The 25,634-nt window shown below is 36.7% G+C and overlaps 1 protein-coding gene across 1 annotated transcript in view; it reads left to right on the top strand.

The window, feature by feature from the left end:
* The window catches only part of SEL1L3 (SEL1L family member 3), a 34,024-nt gene extending 8,617 nt beyond the window's left edge, over positions 1–25,407 (top strand). Inside the window, exons 4-24 of the mRNA XM_063401732.1 lie at positions 561–682; positions 1,997–2,112; positions 2,872–2,927; positions 3,965–4,097; positions 4,676–4,808; positions 5,491–5,637; positions 6,059–6,270; positions 7,790–7,969; positions 9,112–9,231; positions 9,834–9,974; positions 11,053–11,115; positions 12,515–12,691; positions 14,241–14,368; positions 14,997–15,080; positions 17,276–17,366; positions 17,478–17,562; positions 19,296–19,405; positions 20,639–20,766; positions 22,594–22,696; positions 22,791–22,863; positions 24,113–25,407. Coding sequence (XP_063257802.1) covers positions 561–682; positions 1,997–2,112; positions 2,872–2,927; positions 3,965–4,097; positions 4,676–4,808; positions 5,491–5,637; positions 6,059–6,270; positions 7,790–7,969; positions 9,112–9,231; positions 9,834–9,974; positions 11,053–11,115; positions 12,515–12,691; positions 14,241–14,368; positions 14,997–15,080; positions 17,276–17,366; positions 17,478–17,562; positions 19,296–19,405; positions 20,639–20,766; positions 22,594–22,696; positions 22,791–22,863; positions 24,113–24,282 — 2,572 coding nt within the window. The 3' untranslated portion in view covers positions 24,283–25,407. The remainder of the gene's footprint in view (positions 1–560; positions 683–1,996; positions 2,113–2,871; positions 2,928–3,964; positions 4,098–4,675; positions 4,809–5,490; positions 5,638–6,058; positions 6,271–7,789; positions 7,970–9,111; positions 9,232–9,833; positions 9,975–11,052; positions 11,116–12,514; positions 12,692–14,240; positions 14,369–14,996; positions 15,081–17,275; positions 17,367–17,477; positions 17,563–19,295; positions 19,406–20,638; positions 20,767–22,593; positions 22,697–22,790; positions 22,864–24,112) is intronic.
* Positions 25,408–25,634: the final 227 nt, after the last annotated feature.

Below are 25,634 nucleotides of genomic sequence, written 5' to 3'. Positions count from 1 at the left end.
TTTATTTTGCACTGTTCCACAGTTTGCAGAGGCTCCACCTTTATTTGTCCTGTGATACTTGTGTGACAGCTATTCGTACCTACCTGTACTGTCCACAGGATGGACTCATTTTTAACTGCTTCTCCCAAGCATATTTTCACAGTTCACTTTTAGTATAGAAGACAGAGCTTATAGTTTTTACCGGCTTCAGCAATCAAGACGAGACCACGCATCTGGGGATTCGGTGCTGTAGTCTGTGTGTGGGAGGTTGGCTCCAATTGTCTCGGTTGTGTTTTCAGTTCCTTGGTGATGTAGGATCTGGAAGTAGCTCTGACCTGGCATTCTGGAATTGATTCAGACAAGGCTTCCTTACTCTCTTCTCCTGTTGTTACCACAAAAGTCTGCGGTTAGAGATCAAAGATCCAAGAGTCCTAAGTGGGGTTTTTCAGAGGATGTGTTCTGTTCTGAAGATTACATGTGTGACACAGGCTTGCTAAATTAAAGTGAAATGCATGCTTTTCTAATTATGTAGAGAGGTTTCTCATCAGGAGTGGCTTTTTTGTTTGTTTTTGCTCATACAGGTTCACTGTTTCAATCTGGCTATATCTACTCCATCACTGTGAAAAGGATCTGTGTGGTATACTCTATTTTATTGATTCAAAAGAAATGTATGGTACTCCCGCAGTATTTCTAAATGAGGAAGGTAAGGGATATTATAATGGCTTTCAAAGAGGTCAAATACAGTCTTTATTGATCTGTGCCTAGAAATAACGTTTACAAAAATATATTATGAGACCTATTTTGTGAAAATAGTCTCTTGCAAAATGCTTCTTTTTTGTCTCAGTAGGAAAGTAGCTACTAAATGAACAGGAGAAAACTGAGTAGTTGCATAGCATGTCTTGGCTAACTTCTGCTTTGTCAGGAGAATAGCCTGAATCTTACAGCCAGGAACATACACTGTGGTTAAACAGTCTTACCTCAATGAAGAAGCTTTCTTATTATTACTGAAGTGTTATTTTAATTTGGTCTTAATTCATATATATATCCAAAGGAAAATTTTTGATAATTTGGAGTAGCCTCAGACAAAGTCAAAGTCGTTCAAGGTCTTGCCTGCACTGCGGTGTTCAAGACCCAGTCTGTTTCCCTGATCCAGAGGAAAGTTAAGAGGTAGCACTGTCTTAGTCTTGCAACACTTGCAGTAGGAGTCTGTTCTTGTTGGAAGAGGGCTGGGAGTTGGCTGGCAGGCTCATAGATGAAATAAGCATGCAGAGTTTAAAAGTGCACACCTGGCATTCTCATAATACTTTTTTTTCCTCCTTCTTTGCAAATTTGACAACTGACCTCTTCCTCTCTGTTATTTTTGTCATTTTCGTTTTCTCTATCACGTAGCCAATTTCAGTAATAATTTATCGATTATAAACTGGATGTTTTCCTTTGAAGAACAAAAGAAAAATAGAAGTTATCAGCTTAATGTGAGATTTGCTTGGTGAGGTTTTAGGATCAGTTTTATTCTCAGTGTTAGACTAGAGTATCATAATAGCCTGTTCTGGTCTTGAAAGCCCAGACTGTGAGTGTAGCTTTGGCAGGTCCAAGAAGTGGAGGGTACAGTCATCCTGTACTTGATCATTGCAGTCCCGTGCCACCAGCATGGTGCCATTGTTTACTGCTCCCTTCTGCAGTTTACTGCAAGTCACAGCTGCTTTCTGATGTTTGAGATCAATTGTGACAGCCTCCCTGTTTGCCTCAGCTTTAGTCTGTTTAGTCTGTTTAACGTGGTTTTCAGTCTGTAGTTTCATGTGGGACACTGAGCATGAGAATCTGAGATGTGTAGCACTGAAATGTGGAGCACTGTCTGTGGGACTCTCTGAGAGCTGATGTATGGCTTGGTGAGTGCCCAGATTTCTGTTGTTGGTGATGAAGAGGACAGAATCGCTGTGAACAACACATTAGTAAACACATTCTTGCTATTAATGTTTCTGTGGTGTTTATTTCCTTTTTCTTCCTTTTTTGCTCTCAGGTTATGTGCATATTCAGATGCATCTCATGAGAGGGGATGACCTTGCAGTGAAAACCAGCTTCAGCCTTCCTCTGAAGCAGTGGTTTCGACTGGATCTCTCCTTTAAGGGTGGACAGGTATGCTTGCTACTGAATTACAGGTTCAAGGCTGAGATCTGTATAATTTGATTATGCCTCTGACAAACTCCTTAATAGCTGAGGCTGAGAGAAATACTGTAAATTGTACATGCTCACAATAGCAAAAGAATGAAAAATCTGAAGCTAAAAGTTGTGAGGGGGTTTTCCGACCATCCAGCTTTGGGAAGTCAACTTTGATTGATTGAGTTGGATTGAGTGCACCCTCAGCAAGTTTTCTAACAACCCCAAGCTGTGTGATGTAGATGAGATGATGGAGGGAATGGATGTCATCCAGATGGATCTGGACAGGCTTGAGAGGTGGGCCCATGTGAACCTTGTGATGTTCAGCAAGTCCAAATGTGAGGTGTTGCACCTGGTCAGGGGAATCCCCAGCACAAACATGGGCTGGGCAGAGAGTAGATTGAGAACAGCTCTGGGGAGAAGGACTTCAGGCTGTGGAAACAAGAATCATTGAATCATTAAGGCTGGAAAAGACCTCAAAGATTATCAAGTCCAACCTTTGACCAAACACCACCATTATCAATTAAAACCACAGCACTCAGTGACACATCCACTTGTTTCCTCAACACTTCCAGGGGTGGTGACTCTGCAATTAACATGGGCAGTGCTTGACAGCCCTTTCAGTGAAGAAGTATTTCCTAACATCCAATTTAAACCTCCCCTGGAGCAACTTGACACTGTAATAAATGTACCCTATAACATTTCTTTTATTGTAATTAATATTTTGTGCTCTTTTAGATAGAAGTAAGCAGTGTTGGGAAGAATTTGAAAAGACATCATCATCAATCTTTTACGTAAGCACCGTTTTCCTCTTTGTGGAGTAATTTGTGTGTATATGTTCAGATACACAGAATGGGGGAAGGATACCACAAGTTTGTAACTGAGATTCTAATTGATTTTGAAAATGTTTGTGGTCTTTTTCTACACTATGCTTTCAAAACCAGTTTGCTTTGCTGTGCTTACATTAAGCACAAGATGACTATTTTTGTTAATGCCATGAGTTAATGTGGTGCGTGATCTAGAACTGGAGTCTGATAACCCTCACTAAAAACTGACTGGCAGGTCAGTGGCATTAAGATCAGTCTTCAAATGAACTTTTGGCCTTACTGAAGTCTAGTTTTACTGTTGCTGTGAGAGGTAGTGTTTCACCAGGGAAATGGTTACTTGTTTTGCTTAGTTAGAGAGAAAATTGCTGCCAGAAGTATTCATGCTCTGTCCTTTATTCTAAGCTACTGAATATTTTTTAAAATGGATTTTTAGTTGTTCTCTTTCACTATAATTTAAGAAAAATATAAATTAAGATTTATATTTTTCACTATAATTCAAGACTCTTTCTCTTGCAAATAATTAAAAAATGACACTGTTAATAAGGGAACTGTGTAACAGTGAGCTGCATGGCAGACTTCAGGATTGTTCTTTCTCTGCTATGCTTTAAATTCAGAAATTGATAAGTTGCAGATGATAACTCTAGGAGACTGAGAACTTAAATTTTCCTATGCTGATTTTAGAAAAGTGAAAGGGAAAGGTGGAACTGAAAAAAACTAAGGTTGAGTAACGATGCGTAAAATATCAAAAGATACTTACAGGTCAGAAACATAAAACATCCTGCTGGTTTAATATGTTTGTAGACAAGGGATTTATTAAAATTACTCCATAATTGATCACCCAAAATTGCAGAGTCAATTTCGACAATAGACAAATTACAAAAGAAAAAGATATTTGCAATGAGCTTAAGACTGTCAATTGCAGAAATTCTGAGAAACACTGATTTCTCTTTCTTCTTTCACAGTACCTCTAGATAGTCAGCTTACTTCTGTTTCATGTTCTCAAGTTTTAGGGAAGATTTCTATTATGATGACACTGCTGGATACTTCGTTCTTGGAGGCAGTGGGTACGTAAATGGTATTGAAGCGTTCTTTGGACCTGTGAAATACTATCGCCTCAATGTGCTGGAAACAGAACAGGTGAGCAAAAGCACTGCTTGGAAATGTTGAAATATTAGCAGCCAACTATGACTATATTTTATTTTTTCAGATGGACTGTTCATTCTTTGCACAATGGTATCTGGGAGCATGTGTCATATATGATAATCTTCTGTTGAAATCTAGCAACATTAGTTACCATTTCAAATGCTAAAAGATAATGCCTTGGGCAGTGAGTATGTAAAGTGGTGTTTTTGAATCTATATTTAGTAAGGACATTTTTTCAGTATTGCTTTGTTCCCAGAGTTTCTGGTGATACACTCTTGGATACATTTGATTAATTTATGGTTTTGATAAAACTGATGGTAAAAGTCACATAGGTTTGATCAGTTTTGGAAGGTCATCTGTGATTTTTGGATTGTGCTGACCATATAAATATACAATGGTCTACTCTAGTCAGCATCAGATTGTCTGACACACTAATATGATGTGCCAAATAAGCTGATCGTAGTGAACAATCTGTTTCCTTTTGTTATTTGTGTACAATGCATCTTTCTAGCTGACCATACACAACAACAGATACTGGGGGTGCCATTTATCCATCATTTGCCTTTTTACAGATTTCTAATCCTCTTTATGACAAAGACACAGTGGAACAAATTGAGCTTTACTACGAGAGATGTATGGACATTCAAGAAATAGTTTATGATTACAGATATATTGTAAGGCAAGGCGAAAAAACACACAGAAGTTGTAAGTGTTGATCTATGACATGAATTTTAAACTGTCACCTTTGGAGGCCTGTTTTCTTTCCCTTAACAATCTGGATATTGATCATAAGAAGTAAAATTAAATGCAGCCATAACAAGAGAAGAATACGATTTGAAGAGTTTAGTCTCTTTACTGGTAGCTAGAACTGGGAGTTTGTCCCTGCAAATACTTTTGTGTCATGGAATAAAAACTTAAATCATCTTGATATGTCTTCTGTAAGAAGACAGGTGCATAAAGGGACAAAGAAATACTGTGAACCTTTAATGTACACTATGCAATTGCCTTTTTTCCATTTCATTTTCAAAATGACCCTAATGGAAAATGGGTGGATTTTGCTAGAATGTTTCTGCCACAGTTGCCTAACATTCAGTAATTAAGAGTAATTCCAGTAATTTCTACCAAAGCGTCCACTTTGGTGAAAGGAGATTGACATAACTTAAATGTGTGCTGAAAACTAGTTTATGTTTCTGAGTTCCATTGAATGTGTTGTGACTGGAGTATGGAAGAAGAAGTCTAAATGTATTTGTGAGTGGCCTGTGCTAGCTGAGTGAGTTTTTAGCTTTGTGTTAAGAGTGTGCTCATCTTGTCCATGAATTTGGAATTAACTAGAAATTTCAAAATCGAAAAGTCATCTTTCATGTCTTAAATATGTTGTTTTCTCTAGGTTACTATGAAAACTATTATTTGGAGCTGATTCACAAATACGGAGAAAAATCCAAATGTGATGCTTTTATGTGGGGAAAAGAGCTCAGGGAAAAGTACCACACTTTGTTCAAACTGTTACAAGAGATGAATTTCAGTAGTCCAGATGGTAATCATGTTTCTTTTATTAAATTGTTCTCAAATAACAATATTTGTTGTGTAGTTTAATATCATTTGACTTGATGTGTTATACTTTTTTTTTCATATTAGCTAATTTAATAAAGGAGTGTTATATAGCTTATATGTTACAGTGTGCTGCAGATGGAAGGATGGCTTCATAGGTAGAAGGAATCATAGAAATATGCTTATGTTTTTAGTGGTTAGTTACTTTGAGCTTGTCTTTTGGATTTTTATTCACCCTTCATATTCAATAGTACCTTGTGTCTCTATGAATTTCATCTTCATTGAGGATACCATTCAGCTTGAGAAATAACAGAATCTATTATTTTGTCTGTTATTCAGTTTCTGGGGAAATTGGTTCCTAATTTTTAACTCTTGCAATAACTGTGTGTCCTGTATTTTATTTTTAGTGTTAGGAGATGGAAGTGATACAGTTGTCGAAGTTGGGCAGAGGATATTTGAGAAGGTGGTGAAAGGTCTGTCCAGTGCCAATGGCCTCAGCAATCTGGGCTCCTCTGTCCCTCTCCTGATGGATTCCAGTTGTTGTGGATACCATAAGGCTTCCTATTTACTTGCAGTTATATTTGAAACAGGGCTTGGTGTGTCTGTGGATCGTGTAAAGGTACTATATTTAATGTGTTCTGTTATGTCTGTGAGATTAATTACCTCTAAAGACAGTTAAGAAATGGGATGATCCATTGAATTAAAAAAAGTGAAATGGCCTTCAGATCCAGGTGGTGGTTGAAGGGATTCTCCACTAAAGCTACTAATAAATACCTTGATGGCAGTGATATCTTAATGAAGGCCTGATGGTGGGAATCTTTACTCTGCTCAAGCAGAACAAGGAAGCCAGTAATACAATAAAGACCTAAAAATGGTGGTAAAGTGAACAGATAGAAAGTAGTGCTTTTCCTAGGCACTGTGGAGCCAGAATTGAGTAAGAGCCCTTGAGTCACTCACAGTAGTTTGAAGACAAGTTGGAAAAGTCTCAGATCAGGCAAATCTAAAGTGGAAAGGTTGCATAGTACAGTCAGGAAAGAAGTCTGATTTTAGAGTGTGCAAAAATGTGACACTGAGTATATTATGGTCAAGTAAGGAAGGGTAACCAAAGTAGAATGGTTTTCTTTTGTAAAAAAGTGACCATGCTTCAACTGAGCAACTGCAGGGCTTGAGAACTCCTGACCTCGTAGGCAGGTTGCAAATAACTGAAATGTTTTTATGTGCTAGGTCGAATAAAGGGAAGGGGTTTATATGCCAGGAGAAGAAGGCAACAGTAAAACTGCCAATAGATATTTAATTGTTATATAATACTGTATTATAAAACACTCATAGAGAATAGCAAATCTGTCTGTTCTGGTTACAGGAGACTAAATCAGAAAAACCCCTGACAGGCCAATCAGAGACAAAGCTCACCTGCAACTCTTCAAAAACAAGAAACTTTAGACAGGAACCTTTTCTATACCCTAATTACAGAGTATACAGTGCTTATTATGGAGGCTAAGTCATTTCATCATTGGATCTGCTTCAGATGTGTAGGAAACAATTTAATATCCAGCACAGATGGGACACCACTGGTTGTCTTACTGTGCAGGTGAAAAATAATGGTAGTGCTGAAAATGTTTTTTGGCAAATGTGTGGTTCATAGACCAATTAACACATACCTCAAGGGAGATTTGTGCTGAAACCTTATCAGCCATAGATTCCATCCTACTAGTCCTGTCAGATCCCTAGGGTAAGATTCTCAAATGCTGTTTGTTAGCTTCCATATGTTTCCACAGAATTCAGTGTGAAAATTCCAGCTGGCATCAGTGGGACTAGTTAAGTCACTGCAGAGTATAAAAAGTGTCAGAGTATAAACAATACCATATAAAATGACATTAAAAATTGCTGCACACTTAGTGATGACAGAATAAATGCAATACTTGAAAAGTATTTAGAGCCACTTCTTTCAAGTGTTTCTGTGCAAACATAAGATGTTTTGACTACTTTATGGTTGTGCTTGCTTCTGTAACTGTGTTTACATGATATATCTAGTATATCAGCTACCAGTGTGAACGTTCTGTTCCCTGTAAATCTCCTGCAAAGTGCTTGTGAGATGTGCAGTGAATTCACTCTTGTTTATATCTGTTGCTTTTTGCCAGGGACTGCTATATAGTTTGGTTGGTGCTCAGGGGAACGAGAGACTTTCTGTGATGAATCTTGGCTATAAACATTACCAAGGCATTAATAACTATCCACTTGATTTGGAGCTGTCATATGCTTATTACAGCAATATTGCAATAAAGACATCCCTGGATCAACACAATATAAAAGGGGAACAGGTAAAAAAAGTTATAAGTGTATCTGAATTTGTTTTCTGTGCAAGTTATTTTTCATATTCATATTATGTGACTAGAAGATTTTTGTCTTGATTGACAAATATTAGCTCATCTGATTTGTGTCCCTATCTGTGGCAGGGGTGTTGGACTAAAGGGACTTTAAAAGTCCCTTCCAGCTCAAATCATTCTGTGATCCAATGATAGTTACAAAATCCCCCAAATTGTATCATAGTAGGTATCATTAGTATGTTTCTTAGGAAGGGGGAATCAAAGTCAAAATCAGACTCAAATCCTCAGAATTGTCCACAAGCCTGTCTTTTATTAAAGTCTAAGCCTTATTCTTGGCCCCTAAATCCTCACTCAGATTTTTAATTATTAATATAGTTGGATGTGTTTATTAAGTAACTGATCTGCTGTTTCAATAGACAAACGAGATGAAGTTCCTGCAACAGATGAATTGTCCTCTCCATACTTAAACCTTTTCTATAATCAAATGTAATGACTTGGTTGTTAAATAGTTATCTGATAAAGTTACAATAAAATCATTTTAGAATAGGCTGCTAAACAGGAGGTAACACAACTTTATTTGTAAAGAATAGTCAAGGTAGGTTAGCGCTAGAATCCTGGCTTATCAGAAAGCATGATTGTTGTACAAAAGTAGAGAGATTTTAATTGCTGAAGAACTAAAAGCTAGCAGACTTACCTAAGATAAGAGTCCTATGGGTCAGGTCTTCATCAAGCTTTCTGCCAGCCTTTTTTTAATCTTTTGAAAGAAATTTCTGTAGAAATTTTAAAGCCTTAAAAGACTTAAAAACACTTCTTTGTCATTTTTAAGTGCATTAAAAACCAAAAGATGGTTTTGGGTTTTTTTTTTTCGGTTGTTGGTGTTTTGGCATATCTTTCTGGTGTAGAATGGACTTACAGTCTTGGAAGAAAGCAATGAATGTTTTTTTACAGTGGATGTAAGGATAGTTCTTCATGCACTGGCCAGCAGAGGAGTGATGAGAATTTTAAAATCCAGAACTGATTGTGAATTTTTAGGGATAAGCAGAAAATGGGCAACCTTTTCTTTCTGGTAGCAGATACAGAAATTCACTGTGAAATTCATGTGGAAGTTAATTTTTTTCTGTTCACCTACTCTTCAGGCATTTGTTGAAACCATAAGACTGATGGATGATGAACTGCTAAAAGCTCAAACAAAAGAAAATGGTGATGTCTTTATGTGGTTAAAACATGAAGCAACAAGAGGAAATGCAGCTGCACAGGTATAAAGTGATAAATTTCCCCATTCTTGATTTTAGACACACTCAGGAATGTGCATCTGTAGACCATGTAGGAAAGTTGTGGAGGAGAGTGGACAGACATTTTCTCCTTCCACCCAGAATTGCTTCTTTTTCCAAGCCTGGACTATTTCTCACGTTCCTGTTCAATAATATCCAGCAAAAGCCGTAACAATGATGCAAGGCAGAAGGGAAGACTCTTCAAGACTTGGCAACCTTCTTCTCTGATCCTTTTCCCTTTGTATTTGATACATTGCAATTACTGCTGCTTGTCTGAGACCAGTAGCAATATATTGTGATACTGAGATGCATCAAATCTGTCTTATCATTTACTTTAATCAGTCCAGGATTATTCTACAATACTGACAGCTGTAAAAATAAGCCTGCTGTAGAGTTATTATCAGTACATTCCACCACTGAAAAGCTCTCTGAACATTCCTGTTAACCTGTTGTTTTCAAACTCTTGGGGGTGTATACTAGTTTCTTCTCACATTTGAAGTGCATCTAAGCCTGCAAAAGTCTGCTCCTCCAGTTCCAGTTTCAATACTTGGATTTATAGCATTACTGCTTAAGTTGTTTTCTTTCAGCAACGTCTGGCTCAGATGCTGTTTTGGGGCCAACAAGGAGTGGCAAAAAATCCCGAAGCTGCAATAGAATGGTATGCAAAGGGTGCAACAGAAACAGAAGATCCAGTGTTAATATACGATTATGCCATTGTGTTGTTTAAGGTAAGTCATATTTGATGTTTTCACTTCAAAATAACCGTTCCTAAAACATCATGTTTCTAAGTTATGTGCAGTGGCACACAGTAAGAGTGTATACAAGTGCTTTTAGATTTACTCTGAAAATTAATCAATAGCTATGAAGCCAATGTTGATTTTTACCAAAAAGGCACAAAAATTTTAAAAAGAGCAAAATTTTATAAACAGTTACTTTATTCCTAGCCATATTCAGGATCAAAATACCACCCAAATTGTGGATCCAAAATTTTCCTCATGTCTTGTCAAGGATCCAACCAGCTAGTAGGCATAGGCTTTGGTGTAGAGATGTAGGTAAAAGTTTGGTCCTTTCTTAGAATGCTCTTTATTAGGATGGGTTTTTAATTGGAATTAAATTATCGCTGCATGCAGTTAGTTTTTCCCTGCTAGAAGCAGTAGACAGAAAATGCTAAACTGAAGCATTGACATCTGAGTCAGATAAGGTGTATCAGCTAAGTGATGTCACCCATAAGACATTGAAGCACTAAAGCTTAGAACTGTTGGTGAGGAACTGTTAGGTGTTCATCTCATTCCTTTGACAGTGGAGGGTTTTTCTCTAGAAAATGCTTGCTTAAATTTTGCTTTTTGTTTTTTTTTTAAATTTTGATCACACATAATGTGTTTTACCTGTGTCTGGAATTATTTTATGTGGACATCATAAGCATGACCTTGTGTATTTCCTCTAGAGACACTCTAACATCCTTTTGCGGGAGAGCTGTGAGCTCTTACTCACTGCCAAACCGTGCACAACCTATGCCCCTTTAAATGCTATTCATTCTTCCTTAGTTGCTCAAAACTAAAGATCCACCTGTAAAAATCACTTGAATATACTGATGAAATACTTGTTTCTAGACTGAATGACACAGATTTCATAAAGCTGCGAAGGAAGGATGAACACAAAGCTGTTTGTTTTGTTGTAACTGTTTAAAGCTGAATGACACTTAGTAGGTAATAGTATCAATATTAAAACGCATTTTGGATGTACATAAGTGAATTTTTACCAGTCTGCATTTGTAAACAATGATTGTTTCACATATCTATTTCTTAGGGTCAAGGTGTGAAAAAGAATATAAAACTTGCATTGGAATTGATGAAAAAAGCAGCAGCCAAGGTAACATACAATAAATATTTTATTTTAGTAGTTCTATACCAGGTGCTAATACGAATGAACTCTGATTTATATAAAATGCCTGTTACCATAACTCTGTGTCAATACTGCTTGCTTCTTCCAGTGTCATCACCCTGAATGGTGAAAGCCTTATCTTCCTGAGCTGGGAGATTAGACCACTCAAAATCAGCCAAAATTTCTGTGAAAGAAAAAGAATTCTCTCTACCTACATCTTTTGGAACTTGATGTTAGTTAAGTGATTTACAGAGTATTTGATCCCAGAGTATGTTTTTGCCTCATATTCCTTGAGCATTAAGGGAGAAGACCTGGATGTCCCAAAGTGTCCTGGGTTTTTTCCATAGTAGGGAGAAAAATTGACAGGCACCACATAGCAGAGGAGCCTCACTCCATTTAATGATCTAGGACAGCCAGGTTACCCAGGCCATGGTCTGGTCCTTAGAATAAAAGAGTACCTAGACCTTTAATACATTCCTAGCTCTTAGAACCAGAATTAGGTAAATTACTGATTATGACAGTAGGACTTCACTGTTGACTATCATCGGAATAGATCTGTGCCAGTTCTGTGGTTCCTTTGCAACAGGAGAGACTATCTGTTCTACTGCTTGTTTGGGAAAGGCTTACATAAACAGAGAGGCTTTTTTGATGTGATCAAAATTCCCTTGATTCAGGATCTGAGGAACAGCTTCCTGGAAGACTCCTAGAGACTTAAATTTCCTTACTCTCCTTGAACTTGGGTTCTTATGCTGCAATGCACATTTTCTATAGAAAAACAACATCATAATTATTGAAAAAATTAATGGCTTTTGCATTTTAATGTGCAAGTTAGTGACACTGCTGGCACACTTACAATCCCATATGATCCACCAGTTTATGCAATCAAGTGGTGATTCATTGCAGCAAAAATAAAAACAGTCTCAAGATTTTCTCCTCTTGAGCCAAAATGCAAAGATGCAACTTGATAATAGCAGATAGCAGTATCTTAAGTAGTTCTGTATGATGTTGGTGAAATACATTTGGAAAGCAGCATTACAAAGTTCTGTGTTCATTGCTTTCTATTTAGTCTCAAGGAAATGTTCAGGTTTAAAAGAAGTGGGTTTTTGATTGCTAATCCTGTCAACCAGTTTCTGGGAGTTCACAAGAATAAGTGTCCTGCTTGTTGTCCAGGGGAAGAATAGTCACAGTTTGTTCTTGCCAACAAGTGAAAGTCAGCACATGGCTGAGACTGTAGAATAAGATGACACTGGAGTCTTATTCCTCACTCTATATACAAGGCCAAAGGGAAGAGTAGTGGGGAAAAAAAAGCTTCATAACCCCTAATCCCAGAAGTGACAAAAAGCAGAAAAAAATGTGTGACCTGAAACTGTTCTTCCCTTTCCCTAAGGGCTTGCCCCAGGCGGTGAATGGATTAGGATGGTATTACCACAATTTTAGAAAAGACTACAGAAAAGCAGCCAAACACTGGTTAATTGCTGAAGAACTGGGAAATCCAGATGCATCATACAACCTTGGTGTCCTATATTTAGATGGGATTTATCCCGGAGTACCTGGCAGAAATCAAGTGAGTAAATATTTAATGGTACTATTTCTTACATTAGAGCCAAATTTAGAAGTTTTTGCCTCATTCTTGAAGTTGCTCTGCTCACCCTAAGTTGGATTTTCATACCTTTTGTCATAAAGAAGGATTTTTCTGGAGGATTCAGTCGGATTGTTTAGGGAGAGAGATGTTGCCCAAATATCTCAGTCAAAATTATATCTATGTGTTTGTATTCTTTTAATTCAGAAACAAAATGGGTGCAGATTTTACTCCGTCCAGTGAGAGCAGCTAGGAAGGGTCGTGTGTGCTCTCAGATCATGTGACCATTTGCGTTCTCAGTTTTGGACTGGGAAGTTTATAGGGAAGGGATTCCACAATAACTGAAAGCAGTACAGCCTTGTCCCTGAACTCATGAACAGCTATGCTACATTCACATAGCTTCTGTGAGCCTCAGACCTGCAGTGAGAGATCTCCAATCCAGATTTGAAAATGTAACTTGAAAATGTAACTGTAAAATTTGATACAGTCGTCATAGACAGCAGTATTTTACTTTGTTTTTATGTGACAGAACCCATTAACATATATGCAAAATAAACTTTCCCCTAACAGGAATGGTCTACTTTATTTATATTTCTTTTAATTTACTTGGCATTTTATGAACAGCAGCAAAAGTGTAGTGAGGTAAACTGTAATAAATGCCGGCAGACCTCAGAGCTAAAAAATGTTTCCAGTGTGAGCTTTGAGTTCTGAGATCTGGATATACTCCAGACAGTGAGCATTTCTGCTGGCAACAGCAGCAGTGCTCACCAACATGTGCATCTGGCAAACACATTTTCCTTCCCCAGGGACCAAAATACACATTTCACACTGGACTGATTATAGGAGTACATCTAAAAGTGCCCAGGTTTCTTTATTCACCGAAGCCAATGGCAAGAAGGACTGTGTAGTCCATGCTCACTAACAGAAAGCATATATTGACGGTTACAAATCTCCTGAAATAAATTGTTTCGGGTTCTATGCTGGTTTGGTTTACTTTACAGTTTACTGTTCCTGAGGGTAAAATGTGCAGTCACACAGCCTTCCCACTTCTGTAGTTCTGGCCCTGCTTACTCAGTCTGTGGTATCTTTTATAAACCAGTTTCAAAGATTTGAGCACTGTGGTTGTGGTCTGCTGAACATACAGAGAATTGTCGCTGCTCCACAGCCTTCATTTGGTATCACAAGTGCAAAAGTTCTGTTCTCCAGGATGCCTTAATAATCTTCCTACTAGTGAATAACTAATTTTACTTTTGTGTCAGCAAATGTTAGTTAAACATTTAGACTCTTTTCTGTTTGATGTTCTGTAATGTTATATTACCCGAATACATGTTTTTCAAAACTTTTTCTAGCCTAAACTTTTAAAAATTTAGAAGAAAGAATTCATTTTATCTAAGTACATTAAAAGTAGTTAAAATATCTTGCCCTCATTAGCCAGCTACCAATTTTTATTCCTTTGATGAAAAGAGTCCTGAGGAAGAAATCTCAATAAAGATCAATAATACAGAGTTGCTAATTGTGTCTTATTTCTTCACAGACAGTTGCTGCACGCTATTTCTATAAAGCTGCCCAAGGGGGACACATAGAAGGGACTTTGCGATGTTCCCTGTATTACATCACAGGAAATATGGAAGACTTCCCTAGAGATCCAGAAAAAGCTGTAGTGTAAGTAAGGAGACCATTTATTAAAGGAGAATATATTTCTAATGTGCTTATTTTGATTATTGGTGATTTTTAAGTCCATGGCCTATATACTTCACTGTGCTTACCTCCATGGCAAAAGGTTCTTCTACAGTAATATTTGATCTGCATGAGTATGTGTATTACTGAGATGACTAGTGAATTTTAAGAGATATTGAGTATTCTACTTTTTTTTTTCCAGAACAACTCTGAGAGATCGTATCAAAGAACTCTGAAATACTGTATCTAACAAAGCCTCGCTTTTTAATTTTATTTTCAAGAAATATCAGTGATGTGGTAGAATTGGCATTTTGCATCAAAAAACAGGCAGATAATTATTGATAGCATCTATCAATCTGTGTTTGTTTTCTTAAAAAAACATTGCTGAGAAAAAACCATAGGATGTCTCTAATACACTCAGAGAGATTAATGGACTTCATGTTCTCAGTCAATCGTTACAGGATTGATGCAGTGACTACTGTTAAATCCCAGAGTTTGTCTTACAGAAGAGATCAGTTTGTGAGCCCATATCCTTTTTGTGTTTGAGTCTACGTGAGTTGGGATAACATTGCTGGAGCATTACTGTTCATTTTTTGTTTGTTCTGTTCCACAGCTGGGCAAAACACATTGCAGAGAAGAATGGCTACTTAGGTCATGTAATCAGAAAAGCTCTCAATGCATATCTGGAACTTTCATGGTATGTTTCTTCTGTTCTCTTTATTTTCTATTTTTTACTTACTTTATAGCAAGATAAAATAATTAATAATAGGCCATCACCTCAAAGAAAAAAGAAGTAATAGCACTACAAAAATCAGTTGCAAAACATCCACTGATATAAAGGGAAGGAGGAGTTGACTCAAAATATACTTCAACAATTATGACAGAATCAAGGAGTTAGTAGTGTGAAATATTTGTATCAACTGTGGTTCTCATCCTATAATATTTGTCTAATGTGCACTGGATTAACCAGAAGAAAACTGTTCACTTTCGGTGTTCTCTCTGTTACAAATTTCATATTTTACTTTCTCACTTCTGTATATTTCTGTGAAAAGTCCAGCTGCTGGATTAGATTTGTTGGGTTTTCTGTGTATAATTAATATTGTCTTTTGTGTAAGTATAATATCCAATGAGCTAGTCAAGAGGTTTCAAAATTGTCCAGTTTAGTGCTTCATCTTAGCAACCTCTGTAGGCATGGCCATAAGATACTGTGTGTGTAATCATCAGACTGTCACATGTGGTTAAAACAATGGCTCATTAGTCCTGCAGCTTTAGTCCCCCTGTAAGTACTGAATTAGTGCTTCGGGCTAAGGAGATCTACAAGAAACTCTCAGTGGACTGTTCTGGAGTAACCCATTCCTAGAAGTGTCTTTTGACTCAATCATCACAGACAGTTCCTCTTAGACTTGAGCCCTCTTTTGAACATTGAAAAACTCTCTTGATATTTTTGTAGCGTGTTCTGCTGTGCAAGCCTGTGACTCTGCCCCGCTCACTTTGCAGTCCTCAGGTAGATGGCAGGTAGAGCATTAAGATTCCAGGAAGTCTGGACTCAATAGCTAGCAGGGAAAATCTCCTGGAGACCTCCTTGAGATGCCAGGGTGTAAATTACATAGGTGTAAATTGATGCACTGCCAATCCATCCAAGTAATATGTGTTCTTCAGTCATTGTTTGAAGACACGTTTTACACATCTGTCTGTCACATTGGTTTGACCTTCAAAGACTGATTTAAAGGCTGTAAATGTAGTTTCTTCGCTTAGTTGCCCTTTGAGACTTAAGGATCAACCAATTTCCCAGCTTTCCTCTGAATTCCTTTTGTAGTCCCAGGTCTCTCTTGTACTAAATGTTTTCACAGGGCAAGTACAAGGAATAATTTGTAATCATGCAGAAATAGCTGCATAACAGGAGGTTACACTACCTAGTTCTGTAAGAACAACTGCTTTCACAATTTGATTTCAGTTGCTTTGCTTAAGCAGCTACTCTTGAAGTCAAATGTGTATTTGACCATATCTTCCAGTTAGCTTCAAGTTAAACAAGTCATTGAACCCCAAAACTTGCCATGGTTTTACCTTTGTGTTGTGGGGAAAATCATTGGCAGCACTGCTCCTTAATAGGAAACTTCTGAAAAGAAAAAGTACACCAAGTGGGTTTTTTAATTGTCTTGGGATTTTAAAATGACACATATGATTTTAAAGACTTCCTCTTGTGTAGTCTTCATAATACAGAGTAGATGAGTGGCAGAGAATATGAGAGATGCTCTTATCTAGTATCAGAATACTGAACTGCTATACTGCAAATGCAATATTAAATTTTACTACTTGATTTGTAGTCAGTGAGATGCATAAAGTTCTTAGAGGGACAGACTATTTTCTATTCATGCATTCAAACATAAAGAGAGACAAATCCTTTTTCAAAAAGCTCCATCTAAAAGGACAAGAAAAAACAAGTCACATAAATGAAATATAAAGCATATCAAAGAAATAGGTGAATGTTAGACAAATATATACACAGCTAAGTTAATTAGATTTTTTTAAAAAATAGCCTTTTAAGAATGTTTTATCTGAAACATTTAGATAGAGAATTGGGCTTCGTATCAATTCTTCTTTCCCATCAGTCTGGCACATAGAGTAAATGCCCACTGGAGCGAGTAGCTTCAGTGCAAGAGGGAAAGGGCTGCCAATTCTTGAGATCCAGCATGGCTGGTTACACCAGGCATTGCCTGTGTATGTCGCTGTTGCATGGGTTTCCCAGCCTCTTACTCTTAAACTTTGTACCAAAATTTGGCTCGTAGACAATTTTATACATTTATTTAGTGCTTTTTGTGGTTTTTTTAACTGTAATTAAAATGCATGTTATTTTTGTAAGTTTTTTCAATCATTTATTTTATCTAACATTAGGCATGAAGCTTTGCTGCATTACATTTTAGCAGCTGAAACTGGGATTGAAGTGTCACAGTCAAATTTAGCACACATCTGTGAAGAAAGACCAGTGAGTAAATGAATTCACAACTCATTATCCTGAAAGGAGCCCTTGTTAATGATAATTTGTGCCATTGTTCTCTTACCTGGGATATGAATGAATCAATTAATTTCTTTACAGGACCTAGCAAGAAAATACCTAGCAACTGACTGTGTCTGGAGATACTACAATTTCTCTGTTTCTCAAGTCAATGCTCCATCATTTGGTATGTATAAGGAATTCTTTCTAAATTTTAATTTTACTTTTTTTTTTAATTACAAAAACTGTATTTGTCACAACTTCTGTGTGAGTAGGCAGGTTGAGGGAAGATTAATTCCTACTAATCGTGCATTTGCTTTTTTATGTTTTGATAGGAATATGAGGGGAAAAAAGGTAAAGTGTTGTATTTCAACACAGGTTTTCTGAAAATTTCCTTTTATTGCATTAAATGGATAATACAATTTTAATAAAATAAAATAAAAAAGCTAACTCCTGAGGATGGAAGGGTTAGATATTTAGGAGTCTGAGAAGTTGACTCAAAGTTTAAGAAAAAAAAGCAGTAGACTTTAGGAGGTCATGCTGTTTGGTTTGTCAAAGGGAAAATCCAAAAGCAAATATACTTGTGTATCATAATTGAGTCATGAGAAACTAATAAAGGCTAAGGGATTCCTTATCTAATTTATTATTAGTTTTTCTCTTAGGGTACAGAGTTTATCAACATTGGTAGAGCTTACCTTGGAGAACTAAAGGATTATTTTAAGAGAATCCTTTAGTAAATAAGTTACATTCCTCAGGCCTTGAATTTTACTACATCTATGGCTTCAATAGCAAAGCCTATTTCGTGCCTCTGAAAGCTTTACTGAATATTTGAAAACATTCATCTGATTGTCTCACAAGAGCATGTAAGTGATTTGTAACAAGCATGTGGAAAAGTGGAGTGTAAAAATAATTCATGCTATTAATTTAAATACAGTGTGGGAAATTTAAATATGTGCAAACTGAACACCATGTGGATATAGCCTGAAGCCAGAGGAGATGACAAACACTGTTAGCTTTCCTGAGGAGTTTGTGGACACCTTAGTAAGGCATAGTTTGGTTGACCCTTTGGTAGATCCACTGGTACAAGCTTACATTAGAAAAACTTCTGAAGGTCAGACTCATAGGATGGGGCTGTCACTCCATTTCAGTCCGCTGTAAAAACACATGGGATTTCTAAGAAGCTGCTGTAGACACACAAGCCAAAGTGCAGAATAGTTTCAAACCATTTGAGGAAAGCTTAGGTCAGGTAAGTGTAGGCACAGTCATAGGAGTTTTTAAATTCAGTAGCACAGATTAGTGCAACATCATGCTTGCTCCTGTCTGAGTCAATGCCCTCTCTTTTGATGCATTTCATTACGGTGAAAGATGTTCGTAAAATATTTGCTGGGTGTTGCTCCCTTCTAGTCCAGGAAAATTGTATCTCTGCTGTTGTCCTGGGTTGAGTTGGATCTGAAACTAATAAAATTAGCAGCAGCAATGTCCTCTTACTTTTGGGAAAGGTTCAGCCACCATAGTGTCAGGTACAAAGCAAGCACATAAATGGCATGGTTAAGGCTCCTCAATTTACTAGGGCTAATCTGACTAAATAAGGCTTCAAGCTGTCCAAAGACAGATTCAGAAGAAAAGGATTCAGTGAAAAAGGAACACAATATAAAGATTCTCAAGCCTCAGTTTTGATAAAAGCAGTGTCATTCACTAAATTCATTAAAGAGAAATAATGAGAGATTTCATCCAGGGTAATTACTTTCAGTGGGAGGCTGAGATAAAGTAGCCACAAAGAGAACCAAAGAGAAAGAGTACATTTGTTTTGTAATATTGTGCTTTAAATAGAATTACTGTAAACTTCTCCATCACATTAATAGTTGGTAAATTCTATTGCTACAAATAGTCTAAATGATCTTCTGCTGGTTTCTTCCACAGCTTATTTGAAGATGGGCGATTTCTACTACTATGGTTACCAGAACCATTCTAAAGACCTGGAGCTCTCCATGCGGATGTACGCCCAGGCTGCCTTGGAGGGTGATTCACAGGTGGGTCTGCAGGCATGGCAAAACATCAGTCTAGAACAATCTGAGAACTTAGCTGTGACTGGTTCTTCTGCTTGGCCTCATCTGCACCAAAGAAACCTGCTAGAATAAGTTACAATTATTTCAAAATACCCTGTGAGTCAGTAGTTGCTGTTTCATAACAGAAGATAAACTTAGCATAGATTAATGATCCTAGAATTGGGCTTCTTGGTAAGCTAAAGGTAAATGGCCTAATTTAGTGCTACCTTACCTTGGCACAATTGACTTAGTTGTGACGTCAGTATTTTTGCTATTGCAAGAGGAAGAGTTAATAGCTGAGTTGTATTCCAGTCCTATCCTCTGCCATTCTGTGATTAAAAAAAAGAACTGGCCCATTGCCCTTGGTGTATTACACCAAGTGAATCCCAGGGTGAATTTTCTTCACTAATGAAGGTTTCATCTTCAGAAGCTTTATAATTAAAGAATACACCCTGTCACATTACCAAGACATGCAGTGTTTCACCCCTGAGTTTCCTGTTCTCAGGCTCTCCTGGGTGCAATATTCTGTTCTCCCTGTCCCTATGGCAGTATCTCCAGATCGTGTCTTGTACGTGAACTTATCAGAGTGGGTTCTCTTTTAAGGTTATTGGGACAAAAAATTACTGCTAAACTAGCAAAGGAAAGAAGAGATGCATAAATAGTTACTTTAAAGTATGAAAGTCAAAGTGATGGGGAATCCTGTAAAATGTCTCGTGTGTCATCTTCATGACTCTGAAGAGATACAGGGCTGCCTAAGACTTGTGCAAATAAGCAAAACTGTAAGATTAAGGACTTAAATTGTCTGGAGGAAATTTCTGCTCTCAATTTCACTATTCAGATTCTATTGATCTGTAGAGCTATGTGAAGGGGAATTGAACAGTAACAGAATAGAAATCCATTTCTGTTTTCACTCTATTTCCCTAGGAGATGAAATATGACAATTTGATACGGTGACTGTGCTTAAGCAGCAACTAAAAATGAAAAAGAAACCATCTGGAAAAAGATATGAACTAAGAAAACAGTTATGCTTCTTTAGCATTTTCAATATTTACTTGAATATATGGTTAGGAGAAAGGGCTCTCATAATTATTCAATGAATATCACATTATACTGAAAAATTTTAGAAAAGACATTTAAATTATTTAGATACTTGGTGCTTAAAATACAGATACAAAAATTTAATGTTTTTAAAAAGTGTGCATTTTCTTTTACTGTTAGGGTTTCTTCAATTTGGCTCTTGTTGTAGAAGAGGGCAACTCCATACCTTCCTACATTCTAGATCATTTGGATATTGATCAAGCATTGCATTCTAGTAATACATCACTTCTTCAGGAACTGTATTACAGGTGAGTCTTTTTTACTCTTAATCAGCATCTTCAGGTTTTCCACGTGAGTAACATTTGCTCTGGAGGACAGCAACTCCTATAATTATTAACTTTGTTCACTTTTATGGTTTAAGGCAGGTTAAGGTCAACATAATTCTTAAATTCCCTAAATATATTTCAGTTTATGCCTGTTAAAGAGACCTGATTATATTTGGTTACCTGAAATAGCAGGGGCTAGAGTCAATCATCCAGGAGGTCTTTTCCAGTTCAATATATTTAAATTCCAAAGTTACGCACCTGTCAATTGTGTGCAGTCCAAACCAATATTTCATTTATAAATGTAGCATAATTTAATACAGAACTTAAAAATACCTGGGATAATAGCAATCCTTCCTATTGATTCTGCAAATATGTCCAGGCTGGCACAGATATTGTGGCACAGAATATTAGATATCTAAGAATGTTACAGCTCTGCTGCCTGAATGTCCTGTGCCAGCATTGGTCATGGACAAACCACCTCGTGTGCTCCGGTTCCAGTGCAGAACTTTGGTTTCCTTTAGCCACATAAATCAACAGGTGTTAGAAGGCACAGTGGGAATGTGAAGCTTACACAGTGTTAAGTGAATTTGTGGGAGTGCCTTTCAAATATTTGAAGAAGGAGGAGCTAATGGTTAATACATGAGGCTGTGAATGATGAGTGAGTGGTTTATCATCTGTTTTGCTAGGAATGAACCCAGAAAAGTGGAGATGATACCAACGTTAAAACCTCATTTGTCTCTTCACCAACAATCTGCTGAAATTGTTCTTCACTGCAGTTAGACTGAACTTACACTCTAAAGTACTTCCACTGCACATGAAACTACAAGTCAGATACATAGGGTTTCTGGACTACGTGGGATTGTGAGCATGAGTGTGAATTCTGCTTTCACTTGGGCTGAATCCACCTGCTTTGCTGGGAGAGTAATTCTAGAGTTGACAGTGCTGAGGGGTTTTCCCATTGTCATACACTTTTGTCCAAAAGGGCACATACTTTTATATATTTATGTATTTGCATGTATATATATATATATATATATATATATATATATATATATACACACACACACATAGACACACAGCCTATGACTTTATAACTAAATTATATGTATATTTATAATAAAATTTATATGGAAAAGGTATATTACAGGTCACATAATATGAATATATTTATCATAATATATATCATATATAGATATAGATAGCTCTAGAGATATATATGTGTGTGTATATATATGTATATATCTATATGTATGTCACCACTCCTTCCTAACCTTTGTAGACAAGAATCAATTGAAGCTTAAAATAGATGCCTATGATTTAGCTGTCTAAATGCCCCTCATAGGTGAAGTCTTATTTAATGGAACTGAGAAAGCTGCTCAGCTCACCCCACAGGGGTAGGGATCTTGTGCTAGTCAGCTAAAACTCTCTCCAAGCTCGGACTTGCCATATGGCATTGTCTCTAAAGGAGTTTTGGCACCATACAGCTAATTTTAAATCAAGTCCTTCTGCTGTTGGCTCACATTAGTTAGAATGAGAACGGTGACTGCTTTGTAAGTGTAGCGTGGATGCTTAGACCCATTGTTGACCAGTAAGAAAATAAAAATACACTTCTAGGGTGAGGTATTCTGTGCTTATTAAGTTTAAGCTGGTATTTTTATGAATTTTTACTTCACCATCTGTGAGACAGTGATGATATTTGTTTGTTTTTCTGGATTACTGGTTCTGCAAACCCATTTGAGATTCCTAGATGATTGATGCCACAAAATCGTGAAGGAGGACTAATGAGTTGTTTTAATCTTCTTGTTGTAGGTGCTGGAATAATAGTAACCAGGAATCAATTAGTCCATGTTCATTAGCATTGCTTTATTTTTACATGAGAGTTCTCTGGAACAATGTTTTACACTCTACTCTGGTATGTATTGCTCCTTTATTGCATGCACAGTTCATTTGGAACTCTACCTTGGCTTTGCACTGCTCTAACTATGTTTTTTAAATTATTGTCACAGCTCTACTTCATGGGAACCTTTCTTTTATCAATTCTTGTTGCATTTGCAGTGCAGTCTTTTCAGTCTTTATCTGGTAAGTATGTGTCATAGTAAAACTGAAGAATGGGGAGTAATCTTTTTAGGTCAGTAAAAACTTTAAAAATGAAAGCAGAATTCTAGGTTTGATAGAAGTATCTCTGAGCAGTAGCTTCTTCAACACGTATCTCATTTTTTTGATCATTAAAAAGGAGTATATGAAGTAAAGCATAACTTCAAACCTGTTGGATTTTGAAGAACTTCTCTTGATAAAGGAGATTCTTCATAAAAACATTAGCTGCATGTGATTATTCCCTATCTCTCAGCATGCAGTATTGTTACAGTAATTATATGACTTTGATTCCTATGTAGTCTCTGCAATATGCAATCAAAGTGTGTTTCCTGTTTCATAGAACCAGATCTCTTCAGATGCAAGGTGGGAGAAAAAATGAGGTTCTAAGAGTGACTCAGTAAGAGTCAGTTCAGACTCTTAACACCAGTAACAGAATCAGTAAATGCATTCAGTCAGGAGTTGCAGACTCCTCCTGTCCTAAAACAGAAAGTTCTGCTCTATGTTGTCTCTTTTGATGGAACAAAGAATATTAACAAACAGAAATGCTAAGACTTCAGTCTGCTAAAACTGCCATCACATTTTCTACCACACTGAAAGAGATATCAGAGACAAAACTACATTGCTGAGTAAAAGGGATAAAACCCCTACCATCACATGAAAAATAATGAGTCATCATTTAAAAAGCATTTCCCACTTGAGTCAAGTGTTTCAATTCAATTCAATCACAAGACTTAATCAGGAAATTGTGAATATTACCAGTTACAAAAAAATTTCTTCCACGACATACATTTTCTTATGTTGTGTTTGAATCCCAGTAGGCAGCTTAACTGTATGTTAGAAAATTATGTTTTCTGTTATTTCTGTGATAAAATACTGAAAAAATGACTTTCACATTGATAATCTACACATTTAGGAAATAGTATTTAAAAAAACCCAACACCATTAAATCTGAAAAGATTATTTGAATTAAAACATATAACTCTGAATAGTATGCTGAATATGGAGATAATTCTGAAATCCTGTTTTCTTTTCTTACTAGCTATTAATTTATGTAACTTGGGAATCATGCAACAAATTTATATAGTTATAGATATTCTTCTTTCAGTATTTCCAAATCTTTGAATATTTTCTTTATATGTAATTTTACATCCACATAATATTTAAATACTGATGAATAGACTTGCTAGACACAGTGGGGTTTTCTTAAATAATTTCTTTTTATGTTCTTCTGAAGCTCGTGATGCTCCTGGAAGAAGATCAGAGCCATTGTCACATGACGTCCCTTCTTCCTTAGGGAATGACAGCGAGGATGCTACCAGACCAACACAGCAAGATGAACCTACACTTTCAAACAATTTATCACAGCAGGAGTCAAACCCTCAGAATCCTCTTGTTACCAGCTGAAGTGTAGTTTTCCTAAGGCTGACTCCATTGGAAGACAGGATATGAATAACTACGAATCTAAGAACTGGCAACCAACCCTGTACATGGCATTAATAATGCAGTCCAACAGCTGAAGTGGTAGGGAAGTTCACTGGTCTGACTTCTCCACCATAGAGGAAAACCATCCCTATAATTTATTTAAAATCTCCAAACAGATGATGCAGATTATCTCACTAAACCAAACACACGATCATACTGTATATCATGGAAGGACCTGGAAGGAAACCTGCTAAGTCTTTGCCTAGCTGAAAAGTAAGCAAACATCCCACAGGTTTTAATGAAGTTTCACTTACACATCTAATCTCTTATTAAATTGCTTTTACTGCATTTGAGCTTACTTATTGGTGAAATTAGCAAAGTTTTCCAAGTTTGAATCATGGAAATTGCATAAAAGCAAAACCCAGTCACCAATACTTTCCAAGTTCCATGGAAACCAGTCTGGACTTCAGTGCATGCAATGGTAACAATGAGGTTTTTTGGCGTTTTATATTCCATGCTGATTTTTCAATGTGAAAAGGGTTTTGTTTTGGAAGAAAACACACCAGGAATATTTGCGATATGGTCATAACATATTAGAAATTATTTCAAAGTTTTAGTCAAAGTTTTACAAGCATCCACATTCCCTGATGGACACAACAAAATACTTCTCTTCCTACCAAGAGCCACTGATTAGAGAATGGAGCTCCCTAATGAATAAATAAAAGAATATTTAAGTGCGATCAGGTGACACAAAGTGAACAAAAATTTATTTTTGTATTCTTCTGTAGATAACACTGGCAAGGATTTATTTTATGTTCTATAGTGACTCTAAAAGACACCTGTTTAAGTGACAGTTTATCTGATAGACGTTGGGTGGGACATATGGATAACATGTATGAAGTGCAAATACCTTCTATCTGATTTAAAACTGTCTGCAAAGTGGCTGTAGGAAAGGTCTAACCTTTACAGCAGGTGTGCAGTCACCTCTGCAAAATTATGTAGATCACAGACTATAAATTGCATCAATCTATGCATTATTGAGGGTTAAATCCACTCGCCTTGCACTACATTATTTACTCTTGTAAATAAAAATATTTTTTTAATTCAGCCTGTATGTGGAGAAATTTCTTTTAAGGCACCTCTTGGATGAAATATTATCTTGCTATTGCAATCTCTCAATATCATTATTTACGTATGTTTTCTTAGCTTCAAATGAGACAATCCGCTTTCACTTTCTTTGAGGAATACAGTCTTCTCACAGAGCAAACCTGGAATATTTTGTTTGGTTTTTCAAGCAAGACTTAGGAGGTTTCAGTAAGAAAGTAATGATGCAA

This window comes from Prinia subflava, chromosome 7, assembly GCF_021018805.1.
Source record: "Prinia subflava isolate CZ2003 ecotype Zambia chromosome 7, Cam_Psub_1.2, whole genome shotgun sequence".
NCBI classification, from domain to species: Eukaryota; Metazoa; Chordata; class Aves; order Passeriformes; family Cisticolidae; genus Prinia; species Prinia subflava.
Note: the sequence above shows the minus strand (reverse complement) of the source record. Positions and strands in the feature narration are given on the sequence as shown.